The sequence below is a fragment of the Buteo buteo genome, chromosome 13 (assembly GCF_964188355.1).
Source record: "Buteo buteo chromosome 13, bButBut1.hap1.1, whole genome shotgun sequence".
Classification (NCBI taxonomy): Eukaryota; Metazoa; Chordata; class Aves; order Accipitriformes; family Accipitridae; genus Buteo; species Buteo buteo.
In genome coordinates, this window is record NC_134183.1 from 31,203,426 (window position 1) to 31,224,706 (window position 21,281).

At 37.5% G+C, this 21,281-nt stretch overlaps 1 protein-coding gene across 3 annotated transcripts in view; it reads left to right on the forward strand.

Annotated features, from left to right (window-relative positions):
• The window catches only part of LIPC (lipase C, hepatic type), a 94,538-nt gene that overhangs the window by 17,843 nt on the left and 55,414 nt on the right, over nucleotides 1-21,281 (forward strand). For 2 of the 3 annotated variants that reach the window (XM_075045381.1, XM_075045380.1), the window contains one exon: nucleotides 10,474-10,599. In XM_075045381.1, the coding sequence (XP_074901482.1) occupies nucleotides 10,518-10,599 (82 nt within the window). In that variant the 5' untranslated portion in view covers nucleotides 10,474-10,517. Of the gene's footprint in view, nucleotides 1-10,249; nucleotides 10,272-10,473; nucleotides 10,600-21,281 lie in introns of those variants that run through there. The other variant, XM_075045383.1, reaches the window with a different exon arrangement.

Genomic DNA, 21,281 nt, shown 5'->3' on the forward strand with positions numbered 1-21,281 from the left:
AACCGCAGCTTACACTAGAGACACTTTTTGTGACTACATCCTGGTCTGTCTCTGAAAGATGGTTGAATTGCTCAGGATGAGAGGAACCATTATGACAGCCTGGTTTGACTCCTGTATAGAGTCTTAGCACTTAAGCCAAAGCGGAGGTACTTGGGGGTAGCAAGATTGTTCCCCCAGCGGATGACAGAATCCTGGTATTCCCCTCGCTGTAATAATGTGCAATTGTAGCATCAAAATACCTACTTCTTAGCTTGGTACTTGTAATTCTTGATCAGGTCTTTAAAATTCTTTTCAATAATCATGTAGGCCAAACTTTTAAAGTCTCTCTCTTAATTTAAAGAAAGTTTCTCAACTCTCAAGTCACTTTTACAGGATACCATACCCCTGTCTTTTAACATTATACTGGGTATCGTTGTTCTGTCTCAGAAGGCATTATGGACTTCTGCAAACAATTTCCTTTTCTGGTGCAAACTCACACTGAAGTATAGAAGAAAACAGAATGAAAATAAAAAATTAAGTAATCAGCAAATCCCAGGTCTTTAATGTCCTGTATGTATGTAAGTGAAAAATGAAGGCTGACATTCAGCCCTGAATAAATATGCTTGAAAGAAACTTGAGAAGTTGGTTTACACAGTAAATTGTGTATGTGTTTGCAATGCATGTTATGGGCAGAGCCAATGTTATGCTTGCTTCCTTCTCTTTCATCTCCCAACCAAGTTACTGAAAGATGAGCTTTACCACCATTTTATTTGAGTGGATCTGTGGCAACTCTCTTGGATATTGACCTTGTTACTCCCACAGTGCTCATCCAGTTACTCAGCACAGCTTGCCTTCAGCCCTTTGCTCAGTTTCCTCTTCAAAGCAAAGGCAGTTCTCAAGCACTTTGTTGAACCAGAGCTATTTAAAAGCCACAAGCATAAACTGGTCATTTGGCAAAGAATATTACTGTTACGCAACTGACATCATCAGACTTTCTCAATTAGCACTTATGTATGTAGCATACACTCAAGGGCTTGTTTGCAGTGCACTTGGCTGCGATAAGTGTGACTCCCAGAAGGACAACTAGCTTTGTCTTACCCATGTTGCCCCCCATAAAATGTCTCCACATACAAATGAAGGAACACAGCAAAAAAGAAAGCAGAGCTAGAGAAAACACCCTGGTGGGGTTTCTTTTTAATTACACGCCTGCTCTTTTGGCCTATTCCACAATGCTAAAAATGAATACCACAGATGGAAGGTGGGTGTTAAAGGCCCACTGAATAATGAAATTTTACTGATCTGTTATAACAGGAAACATCTGTGCTAAAATCAGTGTTTAACAGCTCTTCCCATTTCTCATTTCAGTTGTGGAACATCAGTATTTACAGGACACTACCAAGAAATTGTTTGAAGTCACAGTCACTTCAAGTCTAATACTGATTTGTTACTGTGGATCATTTCAATAACTATGGACTTTGGAATGCCAATGTACTTAATCAATTTTCCTATGGTTAATCTAGACGTCAAAAATTTGCAGTTCCAGAACTAACAGAGAAATAAGTATTTAAATTCTTTCTAGTAGGCTACATTCATTTCTATTTATGTGAACAAATTCAATGATTCTTTTACCATTCTGTAGCACCACAGCTGAACTTCCCCATTGCTTGAATTATTTCCTGAACAAGCTAATTTCCAACATACAATTGTCACTGAAATAAATAAGAGATCACTTAGCACTGAATTTTATATAGTACAACATAACAGGGGGAAAACTTCAAAGAGGAATGGCTGTCTCTAGGAAACTTGTTTCTCAAATGAACTCAGTAAAATATCCACCACACCTCTCCAAATAACCCCCTCCTACCTTCTTTTGCCCTGCCAAGGAGAACGAGGCATGCGTTTTCTGTATGTAGTCCTTTCTTTTGTTAGATGAAATCTGGTTCCAATAATAAAGAATTGTTGTGGTACTGTAGGGAACAACAGCATCCCCCCACCCAGCAGCCAGGAGGGAAGGAATGGAAATGCAGAAGGCAACCTGACTGCACAGACTAGCTAGAAACTAGTTAGAAGCATCTTCCATTGTCTGAAGGGTTCTGCCAAAGTCTTTGTCTAAGGACTTCTCTGCCTTTTTAGCTGTTTTCTTGTGAATTAAACTGGGATTATCCTGACAGGGCATATGTGGGGACATACTGCCAGGCCATCCTCCTCCAGCTTAATTTATGACATTTTACTCACTATTGTATATTAAGCATATGTGTTAATCAGCCAGCCATGCAAAAATGCAGTTAAACATTGCTACCTAGATGCACATTTGGTCTTTTCATTTTAAGATATCAACTTGTATTTTAAGTGGCTGAGGTGTATATAGTTTTCAATTTCAAATAAGTTTGATGCTCCTGAAGGAGTCTGAGATTCTTCAGTACCAGAGAATGGCAAATGATCCGTTGCTTACACCTGGCAAAAGCTTTTCCTACACATTCCCTCAGGGGCCTAAAACATAATCTGCAGATAATACACTTTATTACAAACTACAATCTGACAGTCATATTCTTTAATGGTGTCGATTTGCAGAACACTTCTGGTCACTTGGGATAAAAAGTAATTCCATGCTAGTCTTACAGCCCTACCTTTAGAAATAAAGCAGAAAATTTTAGATATGTTCATTCTAGCATAGGAAATAAGCATAAGCTTGTGCATTTTCCAGAAAAGCTTGCAACCAGCAGAACCCTGATAAAATCCAATCCCAAGGACCACATCTCCCATCACTATAGCAGTAAGCAGACTGAGAAGCCACAATGAACTTTCAAATGCCCTCGTAACACCTACAGAATTGCCAAGGAATAAAAGCAGGCGACTGATTACAAAATCTGCTGATATAAATCCCATTAAAAAGATCACATTGCTTGTCCCAAATCAATTAAGATTGATCAAACTGTTTCAAATCTATATTCCAAACAGAACATGAACCTAAGTTGAAACGTTAAGGTTCAAAAAGGTTAAATACTTGCAATATTGTTTTACTGCTGCTTTCTTCTGCCTAGCTCCAGACATTTTTGGAAGGCAAAACTCTTGAAAATATTTTCAGGCAGTTTTTCAGACTGGATTTTCAGAAAGTTTGGAGAAGATTTTAAGTGTATGTTTATCCTAACTGATGCTCAAAGTATTTAAGGCTTCTTCATCCCTCAAGTAATCCAATCTTCTATCCTATAATCTTCTCTAATCTTGTAGAAATGTAGGAACTGCCACAACACATCAGATCCAAGGGTCTACCCAATCCAGTATCTAAGTTCTGCTAAGACTAGCAAGAGCTGTTTCAGGCCCTGGAACAAACAAAACATTTGGGGTCGATAATTAACCACCTCAAACAGTCTGCTTCCCTCGCCATACTTCCTCATCCTTCCGTTCTTTACACTCGCTAATAATGACTACAATATTTCAGTGCAGAAAGCCAAAACGTGCTAGCTCCTGAGTCAGAGCAAGGAGACACTAGGGTGAGGGGAGATGAGAAAGGAACAAAGAATGTTGCAAGGAAAGGTCCCCCCTTCCCTTATTCTCCCATCTTTTTTTTTTCTTTTTTTTTTTTAATTAACCTAGAATTTCAGAATTGCCCCTGAAAGTGCCTCCTGGCTCTATTGGCCAGACACTTGTTTCAGACACAGGTGTTGAAAATCATGCAGTCAGCAGGTACAGAAGAAATGATTGCATGGAAATATTTTTTACTACTGATTAGTCTGGCTATGCTGTTAAGACTTTTATCTATTCAGATAACAGGTTTGTGTTACTCATTGTTTTCCTTATTGTCAAAGAGATTTTTGTTTCATTGTTCAGATCTATTTGTTTGCATCTACTCTGTGTATTTTAATCCTATTCTTCTTCTTTCAGCTTTCTTGTCTGTTTGTTCTTCCCTTTTCATAAAGAGTCAGTTTCAGTGACATCAGCTCCACAGAGATCCAGGTTTTGCTCTCAAGAGTGTGTTAACTCCTAAGAGTCATCATCAATCAGCACTTGAATGTTTAATGTCTTTCAAGTTCCTTTGCTTTGGCATGGTTCTCTGCCTTTTGTTTTAAGTGCTTTCAAGTGTATCCTCTTCAAATATGTTGCCTACAATAAGCCCTAGTTGTCTTGTTCTTGCTGTCTTCTTTATTCATAAGAACCATCAATCAATTTCTGAAACAAGTCTGCTTTCTATTTGTTGTTAAAATGTCTCCCTCCAAAGTACAGCAGCTAGAAAGGGAAGGGAGAGAGCATTGTTGTTTTTACCATGTATTCATCTCTTTCAGATGTGCTTCTGTTTGATCTGAGGGAGGTGAACAAGCAAGGCACCTTCAAAAGGCATTGCACTTGTGTTGTTTTTGCTTAAAACCATAGAGTTCAATCCTCGGGGGGGGGGGGGGGGGAGGTTGGGCTGGGTCTCAGTCTTCCAATGAGGTTTGTTGCACATGTTTAGCTGTTTCTTACCCAGCTCAGTGAAGTGAAATGTCCTCAGCAGGCATGCTGGCATTTCCAAAACCACATCTATTCTTTACAGTATTGACACTGCAGTCCTGATTTGTGGAAGCTTTCCTACATGTCACAGATCACAGCACTATGAAAAATCTGCTTTAACAATGACAAATTCAATGCAAAATTTTACAGGCCATACAATCATCCCTGAAATAGGGCACTGACAACAGTGAAAATCCAAAATAAGACAGAATGCAGGTGGAAAAAAAGTCTTCAGCTGTAATCCCCTCTCCAGTAGTGTATAACCATGCAGTAATTTAGCCCAGGCTACTGAGGAATAGAACTAATTGTAATGAAAGTCAGGGAGTAGGCCAGTTCCTTACCTATTTTAAGGCAGGAGTAATACACAAGCATACAATATTCTACACATAATGCAAGAGCATGGACAGCCCAGATTTATTGGGATTTCTTCTCCCCTTTTATTTGGTTCATCTAATCTGTGCTTTTCTGATTTGTTAAGCTTTCAGACATACCCCAAGTGAACACAGTGTACCCATGAGGAAGACAGACAGACACATAAGCCAAGAAATAGCATTCCTCTAAGGCAACTAAACAAGCAATGCATTGTTACAAAAAACACTGGGCTAACATTGAAGGAAACAAGCTAAAAAATGCCTTTTTTTTTTAAGTTGGAAGTAGGAGCAGGTGACCCACTTATTGTACAATTACATTTATGCCTGGCAGTTGTATTTGGGTTCTCTTCTTTGTTTATAGCTGTTTATAACACAAACTATTCAGTGGAATGTATTTTAAAAATTATTAAAAGGCACACATATACAGAATGCGTTAAACCTGCAAGAAAACTGAAAATTGCAAGAATGCAATTCCTAGTCCCAGTTGTGCATCCAAAGAGTCAGACAATATTTTGGGTGATGAATCCTGGAAGAAGACTACCTTATCAGGGGCTACAGAGTGCGAGATGCATCTTGCAGAAGAAACTCATGTTTCACAAGACTATGCTTATGCAAATGAGTGGTTTTCTTTCATATCAGAAAACAAAGTTTGCTGATCAATTATTTAATTGTGAATTTAATACTGAAAAGTCTGATGGCTCAATAGCTACTGCTGTAAAGGAAGTTTCAGGCTCATGTGTAGCTGCTGTATGTTTGACATAGGCCATGAATCCACACACAGACATACATCTAAAAATGTCTCTTCAGAGTTAGTTGATATTAAAAAAACCTAGGAAAGATGAAACAGACAGAATAAATTCTGGATTAAAAAAGTGCATTAAAAATTCAACCACATAAAAAGTTTCTTGCTCTATAACCTCAGATGTATTAGCATAACCATCACATGAATCTTTTTTCAGATGCCAGTGGGTAATTATAGGAACACAGGGTAGATCCTCAGCTGGTAAAAATCATTATAGCTGCACAGAAGCCAATTTATGCCAGCTGAAGTTCTGGCCCATAAAATCTCTTCTAAACCTGAAAGAACATCTTGTGCTACAGTGTTATTGGTCTTCAGGTGATTGAAAACCATCTTGATGAACAGTGTGGTCTCAGGAAAAAAAAACCAGGACTGTATGGCTGACAAATTTCTGCTCTGTGTTCCTTTATTTAACTGGATTAGAACAATATATTTAAGCAAAAGCTCGCATGGTACAATGCACCATTAGTCACATGCTGCTTCTCAATAGTGAAACCATCAATTTTATTATAGATGTGAATATGTGCAAGAAATCTAACTATAATTGGAACATTAGCCAAGAAGCAGATGGGGATTCTGATTAAGAGTATACCTCCTGGGTATATGTTGTACAAGCAGCATCTCTAGCAGAAGAGAGAAGGTTATCAAGCCCTCTTACAGTATATGCAAACTAGCTATAAACACAGCAACATAAGCTAGAAATTTGTTTTTGGATGCTTCGTGTTTAAGAAAAAGTTCTATTTTATGTAAAGTAGGCAAAGCACTAGCCTCCATGCAATACAAAATATGTGTTCTATCTGTTTCACAGAAGAGCAGTTTGGATTATCTATTTTTAAATTTAGTATTAAAAAAAAAAAATCCAGATCACTACAGTAGGTATGAGGGATTTCAATGTGGAAAATGAAGTAATGTGCAAATGCGGGGTGTTATGGAAGAGAGATCAGATCTACTCACTTGGTGGAAGAATAACTTTTTTTTTAATGGATTCTTTAAATTCTATGGTTAACATGTTTAAATCTTAAATTTAAGAACTTAATTTCAGACTTTTTTTTAAGAATCAAGGTTTTTGCAAATACCAAACTATCCAGTTGCCTTACCCAGAGCATGAGTAACAAACATACCCAAATCTAAAGAATAAACCTTCCACTCACTCTTGAAAGTCACATCAGGACACAGTGTAGCTTCCACATTCCAGGTGTCATTTTCCTACATCAATCTCTTAGCTTTCTTTATAGTCCCTGAAATTTCTCTTCCCTGATTTTCTAGTACCTATGTTGCATTCAGCTGTTGGAAATTTTGTCATTGCCAGTGGTACAGAACAGTAGCAGAGCAGTCTTACAGTTCATTTTGCCCTGGCAGACCAGCAAACAACTATTAGTGTCTCAGAAGTATCCAGTTTAATTCAGACAGCATTCTCTATGATTGACCAGTGGACTAATATGAAGACCCAGAGCATCCTCTTTTTTCCAAAGGATCCTCTTTTTTCTGCAATGACTTTCAGAATATTGCAGCTCCCACTCACTGCACCTTATACAGATTTAAATGTGGCTGAAAAGAGCTATTTCAGTATGTGATGCAACATGCAGCAAGTAACTCTGAGTAGCTATTGCACAGTCCTTTCTGACAAATTCCTGTCGCCATTTTTTCTATTTTCATAATGTACCAAAGACTCTTTCTTGTTATACTTTTTACATAAGGAACTAATTCCTAAGCCAATTTAGGGTATATATCCATAGAATATATATGTATTATGCTATAGATATACATGTGTATATGTATATATGCTATACAAACATAACAATTAACCAAGCTGAGAGAGGGCTCAAGCAAAGCAGGTAACTTCGCCAAGTGACCCAATAAACATGTAGAAGATGGCAAAGGTTATGATTTCAATATTTGGATTCACAGGAAAATTATTTATCAGGAGTCTTCTACCTCTAACATTCATTACATTGCAGGAGAGCCATTCTTTTCTTTATGAGTAGATAATAAAGGTAATTGGAATTACTCATGTAAATCAAATGGAGAAGAGACCGAGGGAAAAAAACCCTGACAAATCTACACTCTGAAAATGCATTGTGTGACAATGCTATAGAGGCCATTGGGAGCAGCTCCTTCCTCCAGAACACCATTGCGTCTCCTCTCTGTGGACTAATGTGCCATAGCATGCAATTTTGTGCTACATAAACTTGTCTTGAATACACACTGTGGAATTTCTCGTTCAAATGCTGTACAATTATTCCCACAACACTGCATAGTTCTCTCACTATTATTGCTGATAGTCTGTCAACACTGAAAAGGCAAATTAATACTAGCAATGACCGATGCAGGATTGCCAAATAAAGTGATGCAGATAGCAGGGAGGAAGGCAGGTTCCTCCTCCTTTTGCAGCTCATTCTTTTCCCAGTTTTCCTCTTACCACTTTAAGCAATCCTTCATAAGACGCTCATAATGCCATTCTGGTTTCCTACATGGGCTCTCTAGTGAGAAGTAAATCCAAAGGCTGATCCCTATAGTCTTTTTTTCCAGGCAATCTCCTCACAAAGGTCCAACAGCCTGTTCTGTACCTGACAGATCTACTGTCCTGTTCCAGAACAATTCCTGTCTGCAGAAAATAGAGCTTATAATCTTTCTCCCCTAAATGCTCTCTAGTTTCTTGATTACTGGGGCTTGTATCACCGTTCAACCTGTCAGTCAGTTCTGTAATCTTCACATCATCTTCAGCTTACATTTTTCTAAGTTCACTGCAAGGTTGTGCTAAGTCACACCAGTAATTTCCACTAGTGTTAACTTTGCTAAAATACAGCATTTCCTAGCTACCATCACAGCCTAAATTCTTGCCCAAGTTCTGTCTCCTGTCTCAGTTACTGCAAATCCTCTTCTTGCTCACATCCATTGAAAATACTGCTGCGAAGAGTATTTATCAGCCAGTCATTTGATCATATTGTTTCAGTTTCTGTATTCACTGTTTATTAATATACTTTCACACATGCACACACTCCAATCAATCAGTCTTGACAACTCTTTAGATGTTGGTGTGCCAAGATCACTACCAGCTGTGGTGACTGGTATGACCTTAGAGATTGCTAGTAGAGTCTTCTAGCTGTCTGCTGTATCCTAGACTCAAAGCTCTTTGGAGTGAGCAGGGAAAGGAAGTGATCTGTGTTTCTCCTTTATTCATGCAACATCCAGCACCATGGGCCACTCTCCATGAAGCATGTTCTTGTGTGCCAAAACAATGCATCAAACATGACAACAGAGTTTCCCTGCTGAGAATACATTTTTTGTAGCCTAACATACCAGTTCTGCTATGGCATACAGGTCCTATGAGACTCACTGTCTTCTAAAAGAAAGAAAAATCTTTTAGCTGGGACACTTTAAAATAGTTCTTAATTATAAAAACGATAGAACAATGACAAATTCCTCAGGCTGGGATGGTATGGCTATCATTTCACACATTCTAGATTTAGTAATTACGATAAGAGGCTTCATAAAAAAACTGAGAGTCACTAGATACTCAAAATACACTTTTTCAAGTTTACAAGTGCTGTTTCAGTCATTAGTCTGACACAGACAGTTCTAGAGTTCTTAAAATATTGTCTCTATTTGCTATTACTAACAGCAAATCCTTAACAAACTAAGTTTAGCAAAGAATTTACACTATCACCCCCTCTTGAGCACATGAGGGCTTCTTCATCATTCAGAGCCTGGGAGAAAGTTTACTGTGCCAGAGACCTATTTCTAAGGAAAATTCCGCAATGCTGTCAAAGCATACAAGTGAGGTATAGTATAGACCTATCTGGCTAACTATATACTAGGTCAAGTATGCAGATAGGGGTGGAGGTTGGCAACATTAACCCACATAAGCTGGCAATCCAATGAAAATGTAGGTCAATTTGCAGCCCATGCTAAGGCCTGTGCTGCCATGGCTACATCATAATTGGCACTTAGTTCCTTTCAAATGAGCTAGGGTATTTCTCAAGAACATTGACGTGTGTGGGAAAAGTATGATGCTCCAGACTGATGCTAATAAGGCCTGGAGGACAGCATTTTGTCCTGCTCATGTGTGAGATCCCACTTAGCAGTAATACTGCCTATCCTAGAGTTATATTTTGCCCTATCACACTTTGCAGTATGCACCTATTCATTGTGGCATTTACACACACTGCTGTAACTAAGATTCTGCTTTGATTTCCAACATAAAACATACCATATTAGTAGTAACTTTTCCTCTGAAATGACTCCTACATTTACAACATATACTTGCTTATGATTGTTTTACCAGAAGTGGAGAGAGATGTTGGTTAATTGTGTTTCATTAGTAAATTTATTATGTGGTAAAAATTGTTCACTTAATTTGAAGGGAAACATTTTGTGATTATCCAAAATCTGGTATCAATTTTATTACTGAAATAAGAGAAGTGTTTGTTATATGTGGAATTTTGATGTTTCCCTTACTAGGATTTGTCTATGTTAATGAAATATTTAGATTAACCTTCAGCAGTTATTTTGCAATGTGTTCAAACTGAGCTGTTGACCAACCAAATTAGAGCTGGCTACCCATGGCCTTTAGCAGTATTTCAGAGAACAAACACCCTCAAGTCCGCTGTGTTCAGAGCCGAGCACTGTTGAGCAAGGTAGGAGGATCCAGTTCCAAATTATTTCTGCCACAAGTGGCATAAAATAAAAAAGAAGAGGTTGGAAACAGGCAAATTCCATTTTCACTTCCATAAAAGGAAAGATTGGAGCGGTGGACAGAAGAATTCAAGGTTAATGATTAATGGGCAAAGAATTTCTTGCAAAGGATTGATAATTTTCTCCTTTTCCCATCTTTGGCAGAATTTAGCAGTGCATTCCCCAACTCTCATTCAGAGAAAGAAGAAATGAAAAGTTTGCAACTTCTCCCATTTTTGTTGCTTTCTTGTATCATCACCCCAGCAAATACATACGGAGGGAAGAAAAAAGGTAATATCCTATCAAACATAAATAGTGAACGTGAACTTTTTTTGAAATGTTTATGCTATAAAAATTCAGTAGTATTGGCTGCCTGGTCATCAGCATGTTGGGATTTGGGTTTTTTTCGAGTGTTATGTTCCCTTAAAGTGTGGCATTTATAACTGTCTATGTTTATTGGAAAATGTAGTTGTTTGTAATTACAACAAACATTTCTCAGTGGAAATCTACACATTCTGAGACTATAGACTTAAGGTAATCTGACCTTTAACAAAACTTCTGCTGAAGCTAATTTAAAAATGTATTAGTTTGAAAATATACACTCAACTGATATCAGTTACAATCTTCTTGGGCTGGAAGTATTCTATAAAATAGATTCAGTCTCCTACTATGAATAAAAATTCCTAGCTATTTGACAGTGTTTAAGCTTTCATTTTCTGAGTCGCCTAATGTAGGCTGCCTTTCACCTCAAGTATGATGAATAACTTTGAGTGAAAGAGATACACCTGCAGTATGTTTTGTAGAGAAGTACTGTGGAGGATCTTTATCATTTACATGGTTGTACAACCATTTTCTATGCATTTGTGACACTGCACATTATGTCAGTATCTGTGTGACTGTTGAGTGTGTCAGTGCATCACACAACTGCATTTCTTAAATCCTCTCTAACGTGATTGAGAAAGACAATTCCACGTTTTAGTTCATTGTTGAGCCATACATAGTAAGCATTAGTTTTCCTTCTTATCTAACTGCATTTCTAATACTCAAAGTCTGGAGGGGATAAATGTAGCTTTCTCCTTAGCTGGAAATAAAGCAAGATATGCACATTCACAGAGTACGGCCTCTTTCAGTAGCTGTTTTGCATTTATGTTGATTTGTATTAACAGTTTTAGAAACCATTTGCTATAAAAACACTTTGTACGTAATAGGCACAGTGATTTCAATCTGCAGGAGGCGGGACCACCTTTCTTTGATTCTGCACATTAAACTTCCCCTTGGGTTTCATTTTGAACAATATAAAATCCTTGAATGAAAACACAATTATAATTGTAAATTTCAATTAATGCCATAAGTTGGCATGGCTTACCAGTCAGCAAGGCCTGCACATCCTTAACAGTTGCTGAACCTTAGTAAGCTATTTAGAAACCTTGATCAAATTCTGTATTTTTGACAGAACCAAAAATCAGAGCACTAACTTCAGTTTGAGGCTTCTCACATCATCTTTGCCCAGATATAGTCAGACTCCACTGTGTGCTTAAAGTTTAGTTCACCTGAAGATACAAACACAAGGCAGAGAGAGGAAGTCACTGCACCCCCATTCTTTTACAGTCACAGGTCTTGCTGATGTCAGCTCACGTTCTCCTACCCCCACTATCTGTGGCACCATTTATAGCAAGGTCAGTCACTTCACTCTCTCCATCCCCCTTTCCCCTCATGACCTAGTACTCCTATATCAACAGACTTCACTTGTTTGCTCATTGCTTCTGCAGCTTAAAACCTTGCTTGTGGGCCACAAAGATAGGTCACGTGTCATATTAGCACTAGCAGCATTAGCACTGTTGAAGCGAGAGGCTGATTTAAGAAGCAGAGCAGGTACATTTCTAAAAACGCAAAAAAGTCTACTGTGTTTTCTTCTAGAGGCTATCCACAACCTAACTAGATCTGCTACAGAGAGCAGTTACAAGGTTAAGGGCCCTGATATTCTATTATGTTATATTCAGACCCTCATCTCCTGTCAGTTTTAAATTGGTGCAACTCTAATTCCAACCATCCATTTACATTAATGTCTATTTCTGCACCTTTCACTCCCTTGTTCTCCTTCCCCAATCCAAGCTCAGCCACACCAGCTTCGTCCAGAAGATAATGTAATTCCCTGTTCTTGAAACTTTGCCTTATTTCTCTTACCATTTAATTCATCAGTATAGCTCAGCTAGTTCTGTCTTTCCCCAAATCAGCTCCAGTGTGTTTGCCACACCTAGTAACCTCAGGGAGTCGTTTTCCTCATTTCGCTTCTCAATGAGGCAAATCTGTTTGCTACAATGGCGTATGCAAATGGCAATAAAGCATTAGTCCTCACCAAGGAAGGCCAGTGAAGTTTTTAGGCCTACATGAGAGGCCTTTTAACACTGTCAAGTGGAGACAGCTTTCAGTGAGCATAGTATATATTTTACCTGAATATCCTTCTACCTTGGAGCTTGCTTGTTCTTGCTTTAGCAGGAACTGCAGCCATGAACTGTACAACTATTAGGAGCTAGAAAGCCTTCTCAAAGCTGAGTGTCTGGCATGTAATTTTAGCACAAGCAATTGCCTACAAGGGAACCATCCTCTAAAAGAACAATCACTGTGTGAAAGTCCTTCACATTTATTTGTACCCAGCAAATAAACAACTCTCTGCTTCAATTTTCTGTGTATCATTCTGTCCACCTACACAGTAAAAGAAATCACATTACTAAAGAAAATAATTTGTAGGAATTAGACTGCAGCACGTAAATCACTGTAGATAGGTGTATGTAAATCTTTTTGTTCAAGTTATGTACATAAATACATATTATAGGTTCTTATTTTATACTTAATTATGTAGAGTAAGATGGACTGCATGACCAAGCAAACACAACATCACATTTAAAACACAGAGAGGTTATTCTTAAAAAGCCACGGAGTGTTTCTGAAATGCCATGGTTTTCTTGTATATTTATATAGCAGGAAATAAGTTTGGCATTTTTTGGCAAGAGTTCATTATCTAAAAGCAGCATCCCAGAAAAAGACTAGAAATAAGCACCTAAAAATAACGTCCCTGAAGTTGAACCAAGATGATTCTTTCTAAAAGCATGTGAAAAATACTTCAACATAAGCTCTTATTTATTTATTTTGATTCTTCTCCTGGAAACATAAAATTAGGTGGGAATATATTCCATTTTTCCACTTCATTGTGCAGAGCAGAATTATACAGTAGTCGACATGAAAATGTGTGTTGTTGAGCTAGCACTTTTTACTTGACAGTCTCACAGCTGGCAGTTGAGCCAGACATTTTTTGCCCAAAAGAGAAGGTAACATCTTCGTTGTCATCCAATTCTGCTATGTTTTAAGTATTACAGTGCTAACACCTTAAAATTGTAACATAGACCATGGGAATGGATTATACAGAAATTTGAATAGCTGTTATGTTTTTTTTATTCCTCAATTGTATTATGGAGACATAAAAGATGCATTTGGTATATCAAATCCTCCAAAGCCTAGATAAAATTCTTCAGTAAAATGCAGTGTGCATGGAGTATAACATATCAGATCTGAAAAACTACTCAAATAATTTCTACCTGAAGCTGAAAAACTATTAGAAATGCAAAACCCATAGAAGATTCAAAGGCCATTTAAACTGCAGAGATAGAGAAATAAAGTCAGCTAAGATGATGAGGTGGTTACCTTTGACATTGAAGGTGAATATCACTTTTACTATGTAACATTTCTTTAAAGTCTACAATAAATACTAAAAATGTAGAGAAGACCTTCCTTTTAATTCCTTGAAGCATATTCAGTGTAATAACAATCTGTGCCTTAACTTTCCATTAATTCTGTGTGATTTGGGTTTATAATAAATGACAGAACACAGACTAAGGCCAACAAGCTCACAGGATACTAGTAATCCAGTCTTACTTCTAGTTTGAGAGAAAATTACAATTTTCCAGCATAGACAGAAAGCTAAGTTATCAAACTCAATTTCTTTCATGGAACAGAATGGCACTGTAATCTGTTCCTGTGATTGAAACTCCTTGGCTAAAATGTCTAACTCGATGTTCAAACTAACTAACGTTCAAACTCAACTGGAACACACTCAGCCTTTCACTCTCCTCAGGTAGACAAATTAAGTATCTCATAAGTTGTGCGCTATTTACAAACCATGGTTTGATGGGTGGCTGAATTGAAGATGAGCACTTCCATGAGCAGCAGAACTAATTTCAGTTTCCAGTCACTTAGATCCTACATATCCTAAACTCCTCATGTCCCAAACTCCAGCTGTGCTTCCATGACATTCCTGTCCTAAGGTTCTCAGTTCCTTCACCCCATCTCTACAGCAGGTCTATATTCCTGAATTACCCCATGACTTAGTGCCCCCCATGGTACCCAGGGATGTTCCAGCACACTCTAGCTTCCTCAAATACCTTATACAACCCTTGCTAGGACCCTCCTCAGCCTGAGATCCACTCCATGGTCTCTCTCCCCAGCCCTGCACTACTGTCACCTCCTCATGTTTGTAGCCTTTTTTGCCTTGCTCTGCATACATGCTGTGACTGTTTCAGGGGTATGCTTGTGTCCATTGACTACCTAGTGCAGACAGACTCATAGATCAGGTAGTGGCTGGCCCAGGGCTGCTCACTGCACCAAGTGGGAAACTACTATTCTCCTGTGTTTGGTATCAGTGCTCAAACAAGATCAAATTCCAGGACAAAATGCTTTGAGCTAATTGCATCCACAATGCCTGCAGGAGTTGAACTCAAGCACAAGCCAGCCTCTATGAGTTTCCCTGTCTGATGAGCAGTTGGTTGTCTCCAAATGACAGCTAGAATGCAAGGTAACAGCTAAGCTTTATAGATAAGCAAGGTGCTAGAATTAAATGTTTACCTGAACCCTATCTTAATGCAATAGCAAATGTGTTACTACAAGGGTCTTTCTTCTCTATCCAGTTGTTGATTTTCAGAAAACATGTAGGAATTTATTATTTGATACCTCTTTCTCTCTATAAAGTTGTATTTAAATTGGCTCAAAAAATTACTGAAGGGAATTATTCTCTTTCTCTCCCTCTTCATCATATGTGCAAATATACCATGATTGCAGCCTATGGAAACAAAACTAAAAAACATTAGAGTATTTCTAATTTACTCCAGTGGAGTTTGTGCATCACCACTGACCTTGAAACTCAGGTCACTCCTAGTTAGACCATTTAAACAGGGATTGAGGAGCTAAATTTTATGACATGCTGAAATACTGGTCCAAGAAGTCCTGGAAGTTGAAAGTTCAGATGTTAGGGTACTAACCAGTTACACTAATGATCTATATTATGCTATTATTAGGAAAAGTTCTACAAATGTATTTGCTGCCATATTCTGAGTGGCTGTGTTTCAGAAATACTGTGTGTGTACACAGCATTTGCAATGCTCTCAGGAGTCTTAGAATTCTATCAAAATTTCTATAATCTAAACCAGTTATTCTTCCTTTTGGCACCTGCAAAAATTTACAAATATTATTTCAGACATAAATTTTCACCACAGAGTCCAAAATATAACTGTAGTCTAATTGAAGACCGTTTGCTTTTTCCCATGAAGAGACAATAATGGGAACTCAATTGACAAAGGAACTATCCATGCATGAAACAAGTTTCAATATTTCTACTAATGCAAGTGACTGAACATCTTAATGAGGAGATTAAATTCACTAGAGAATTGTAATTCACTTGACTTAGGCATTACAGTCTACTGACCACTACTGTGTGAATAGTGGTTGAACTCATATGACACTTGAGAAACTTGAACATACAAAACATTTCTTGATAATGTGGCAGTGCAATCTAATCGCTTAACTGATTTTCTTCCTTTTTCTCTCAAACTAGGAAAGGTTATAGTTTTTTATTAATATACATGTATAGTTTTAATGGAAAATAACTATCAATAAAAACATTCATTATTAAAGAGAACATTTTTCTTTTCTGCTTATTTTGTGGTTCACTCTAGGTTTATATCGCACATTTCATTTTGGAAAACATAGTTATGCCCAATCCATGTGGAGCTTCAGGGTTAGTAATAGGGTTACATCAACAGTAGTGTAATATTGATGATGTAGCTCATAACACCATATGGTCCCCTAGGGTGGCCTTAGCACAGTGACCTTTTTCCTATATGTTAGCTAGAGCTAAGAGACTGTTTGCTGAAGCTAACTTGGACTCTTTATACAGCGGAATAGCTTGGCAGCAGGTGGGCCGGCAGCCACTTCCAAGCAGCATGATTAAGATTTCCTGGCAACATAAGCAATAACTGGCAAAAGAGACAGAAGGGGCCATCTATCTGCACATGCCAAGACTGGGTGATAAAGTTCACTTCTTTGGCAATAGGCCAAATGTGAATTACAGTTCTTGCAAAAAAAAATTTAATGTCTATCTTCAAAGTAAAAAAAAAATTACCACCTTCATACTTTGTAGCCTTTCTTCTAGAAAAATGTACTGGGTTTTAAGTTATATTACTATGACACCTTTCTTGCTTTTTCCTTTTAATTAAAAAAAAAAATAAAATTGTTACAATTGTTAATATTCCCAGGAAGCATTAACTGCACATTAGTGCAGGAAGGATTGCACACCCTTACACATACCCATTATGACTAGCCAGTGAAAACTTTTGCTGGTGCTGAAATGCATCTAATACAACATGGTTGCTTCATGGTTGTGGAAACGGGAGCTGTTGCCTAAAAATACTCACAGACATTCTCTTGCCCTCTCCCATTTGCTTGCCCAGTCCAGTAAAATCCATTTGAATCTTTTACCAACAATACTGTTTATATTTGGGCTCCTGCTTGGCCTTCAGACTTCATGGTGTTGCTCCAAGTGCAACAAATAGCTATCACGTAAATAACAGAAAGGAAATGATGAAAAAGAATTCTAGAAATATTGAATATGAGTGGAGAAGATGTTTAAAGACACAATGCTCTCTGGCATAAAACCAGCATGTCCCATCTGAAAGATCAATTTTCATTAGAGAAACCCTAAAAAATTTCTGCTATTTTGAAATGTTTGATCCAAATACCATTTTCTAATTTTGCATATTGCTTTACTCAGTAAGTGAAACTGATGGAGACTACATACAAAGGAAATTACAGAAACATGGGGGAGATAATGACAGAGCAGGTCCAAAGATGAAAAGAAAAACATACACGTTTGATATTGCTTTGCCTCTGGAGTTGACAAACTCCCATAAAAATCTTCTACACTGGCATGTTTTCCCATATCTTAATGTTAAATTTGTAAACAAATATATAGAAACACTGCTGAGATCAAATTCTTCATTTTAAAATCTTGTGTGTATTAAATCACTTGTGGCTCTACTTAATGCATCTCAGTCTGAAAATAATCTGTAGTATCTGACTGAAGGATTTTATTCAGCCTTTAAAGCACCACTCTTCTCCATTTCAGCAACAATGGGTCATAAGAGATGTTGGAGGACATCAATTAAGGTTTAACTCCATGTTTGCCAATCTGCATTTCCAAAAGCCACTCAAACTAGGGATTCTGCCAAACTAGGGTGGAAGCGGGGGGGTGTGTGTGTGTGTGTGTTCCTTAGTTATACTACTAATAAAACTATACTGAAAAACTACCAAAATACATTCTGATTTATTTACCAGGCAATTCATTGTCTAATTAATTTATTGTCCAAGCAATTGTCATGACTTCAGCCTAAAACCTGTCCAGAACTGACCTTTGATTGGAATTCTAGGAGTTGTTATAAAAATACTAATAATAAAATTATATGGGCTTTCAGACAAAAAGCATGTTAAGAAATTATATTTATGATTTAAGAGAGTAGTATTTTGATTAGTTGTATTTCCAGTTTATTATTTTCTGTGTTGTGGTGAAGTTTTCATATTTATGTCACTTGTACTTTTAACTTAAGACAACTGTGCCGATGCCTTCAAGGTTTCATTTTTAGGGGCTGGCAATAGGAAGGGAGGGGACATGGGAGAAACTCTCATCTTATTTTTAAGGGGGAATTGTTTGGGCAATTTTTATTCACTACAAACAAATTATTTGGAATGATATTATTCAGGCAATACTTTCAACCCAGAGCTTACAACTTTCCAAGGAAATTTTTTTAAAAGTTTAATCACTTGTAAGAATGATGGATGCTATTTAAAATTGTTATCATTATTTTCAGAAAGACATGAAAGCTACTGTATTTCTGAAATTGATTACTCTTACTGAAGCAATATATTGCTTTCAGTGCCCAAACTGTGAGGAAGAAATAACAGTATGCATTAACAATGTTTTTAGGACATGTGGAAAAGGTTTAGCCACAAGTTTATTGTAACAGATACATCATTTGTAAGCTATGCATCTTTCTTACTGAATTACGTTATGTAAGAATCCCAAAAGCCTTCTACAGATATTGAATCAAGCCCTTAGTAGCTACTTAAATTCTTTTTTAATGTCTAATCCTAGACTCCAGTCCCTATTAATACTGCAATATCACTCTTCTGCAATTCACTAGTCAGCAGTTTTCAGATCTTTCAAACATCTGTACGATTTCATAACTGATCTTGACTAAAATAGCTTATGTCTATGACAACATATAGATTGTCACCTACACAACAGTGCCTGGCTAAACTACAAGGAAACTTGACAGCCCTAATTGCATTTCATGTGTTTATGCAAATGAGAGTAAGCTGGATGCAGCATGACCTAGAGCAGAGATTCACCATCAAGAACAAGACTTTCAGAGACTATATCTGTGCAGGATTCCCCAAGTCTGCTGTTCAGGTTAAGGACCAACTGCAACTAGGAGAAAAATGGAGTCTTCTCTGACACTTGAAAGTAAACCCAAAGCAGTTTTTGTATATTTTTCAAGAAGCAGTAGAGAGTTTAATGGAGAGGATGCATTCCTCCCTCCAGAGTACAGAGCAAATGGAGGGAACTGTGACTAGATTACAGTTAATTCTCTGGCCTGCTCTTCTGTTAGTGCAGAAATGAGCAAGGCAGCTTGTAAAATTAAAGTCCAGACCCAAAAGAAAGAAGGGAACTTAGAATGGTAACATAAAAAGCTCAGCTACCAGCATAAAGCATTAGTGATTGGACCTCTGCAGTGCTAGAAACTACACAGAAAGCCAGCTGGCACATCATCTAAAAATCTACTGTGCTCTTTATCTCCATCATGCTTACCTTCTGCTTACCTGGGAATAGAAATTAAAGCTTGTTCTTTTAATTGGGAACAGTTTTTTGAACAGAACATAATAAATCATTGCTTTCTTAGTAGATGACATCAAAGAGTCGTGAAAGCTGAGATACTAAAGTGAGGTGTTTGTATCAGAAATCTTTGCGTATAGCTTGCCCAATAAGGCCCTAAAGAGGTTCCTAAACAAAATATGTCAGTGTGCAGTGCTGAAATTGCTCGTCTGTGTTTTGTTGAGTACTACAATTGCAATTCTGCCATCTTTACTCATACTGGTTAGTAAGTACTTCATTATCCCCAAGCTTGCTTGCACACTACAGTACTCTGCAATATAACAGTGAGAGTATCTGGGCATTGCCTTCACTAAAAAGACAGTATTCCAACTGGTTCCAGTTGACCTGTACACATTGCTCTCTAGAGCACAGCAAGGTCATTCTTCTGGCTAATAAATAACATTTCAAATACCATCAAATATACATAGAATGCTTACTAAACGTGAGGTTTTTCTTACTACACAATGAATTAGTGATCTTCAGCCTCCATTCTACATCAGTAGAATAGTTTGTGCCACAGAGAGCATTGGGAGGTTTCCACATCTTTCCTAGGGCACATATACCTTTAGGATTCACCCTTTCCAAAAACTTAATACGCTTTTCCTCTCTGCCAGAACTCTACCTCCATCCCAATAGCAATTTCCGCACTCTTTCCTGGAAAGAGGAGTTCTGCATGAACCTCATGCAAGTCATTTAATAGCCTTGGTCTCTTCTCACATGTTATGTGACCATAATGTGATCTTTTACTTTAATATGTTAATTTAAAGGAACGGTAACTTTTCTAAGAAACTTCAGCCAAGGAGTGTGTCTCTCAGCACCCTCTGGTTTGGTATTGTCAACAGGACAGAATGCAATGGAGATTCTTAACTGAAGCAAATAGACAAAACTTACAGTCTTTGATCCAGCTCCCTAAATAGACAGTTGTGCTGCTTACTATTTTAATCTCCCTAAGTCATAGCTCAGATTAAGTGGCAATGGGAAGGGCTGCTGACTACACTGTATTCTTCTATATGGAATTTTAGGTAGCAGAAATGAACACAATTACCACAGAGGTTCTCAGCGAATAAATATAAAAGCAGGATTGTGACATATTATTCCATCCAAGAAGAATCTTTGCACCTCCTTTCTCCCAAACCCATCTCTGGAATTTTAGTAAATTCATAGGATTTGCACTTTGGATTTGTTTGTTTTTTCTCTTATGATTCTGTTCACTTTTCTATCTTTCTGGTCCAGTTTATGAAGATTGTGTGTATCTGTAAAAAATCTTCACCTTTACAAAACATTAAGTGCTAGTAAATGAATTCCATTGAGGATACCTGCATGGCCTTAAGATGTATCTAGCCATTCATTTAAATGAAATGTTCCTCCCCTGAATACCATCAAATAGCTCATACTTATGGGCCTACCAGAAATATTTAAGTTATTAGTGACTTTCCATCTATGAAGTATCAATGTTAGCTCTTAAGCTGGCTTAAAAAAAAAAATTTAAAAAAATCACTTCTGGCTTTGGATACTTTGAATATGATAATCCTGATGTACAGAAGGGAACCAAATTCTGAGACATCTGAGAGTTATACTGCATCTGTTCAGGGACTAGGTACTCTGAGCTCAGAAGGACTTCTCAGAATGTATGCATCCAATCAGCATTTAGCACTCTGCAACCCCAGCACATCATTACTTCTGATCTCCTCTTTAGACATTCTTTAGACATACCAAGTCC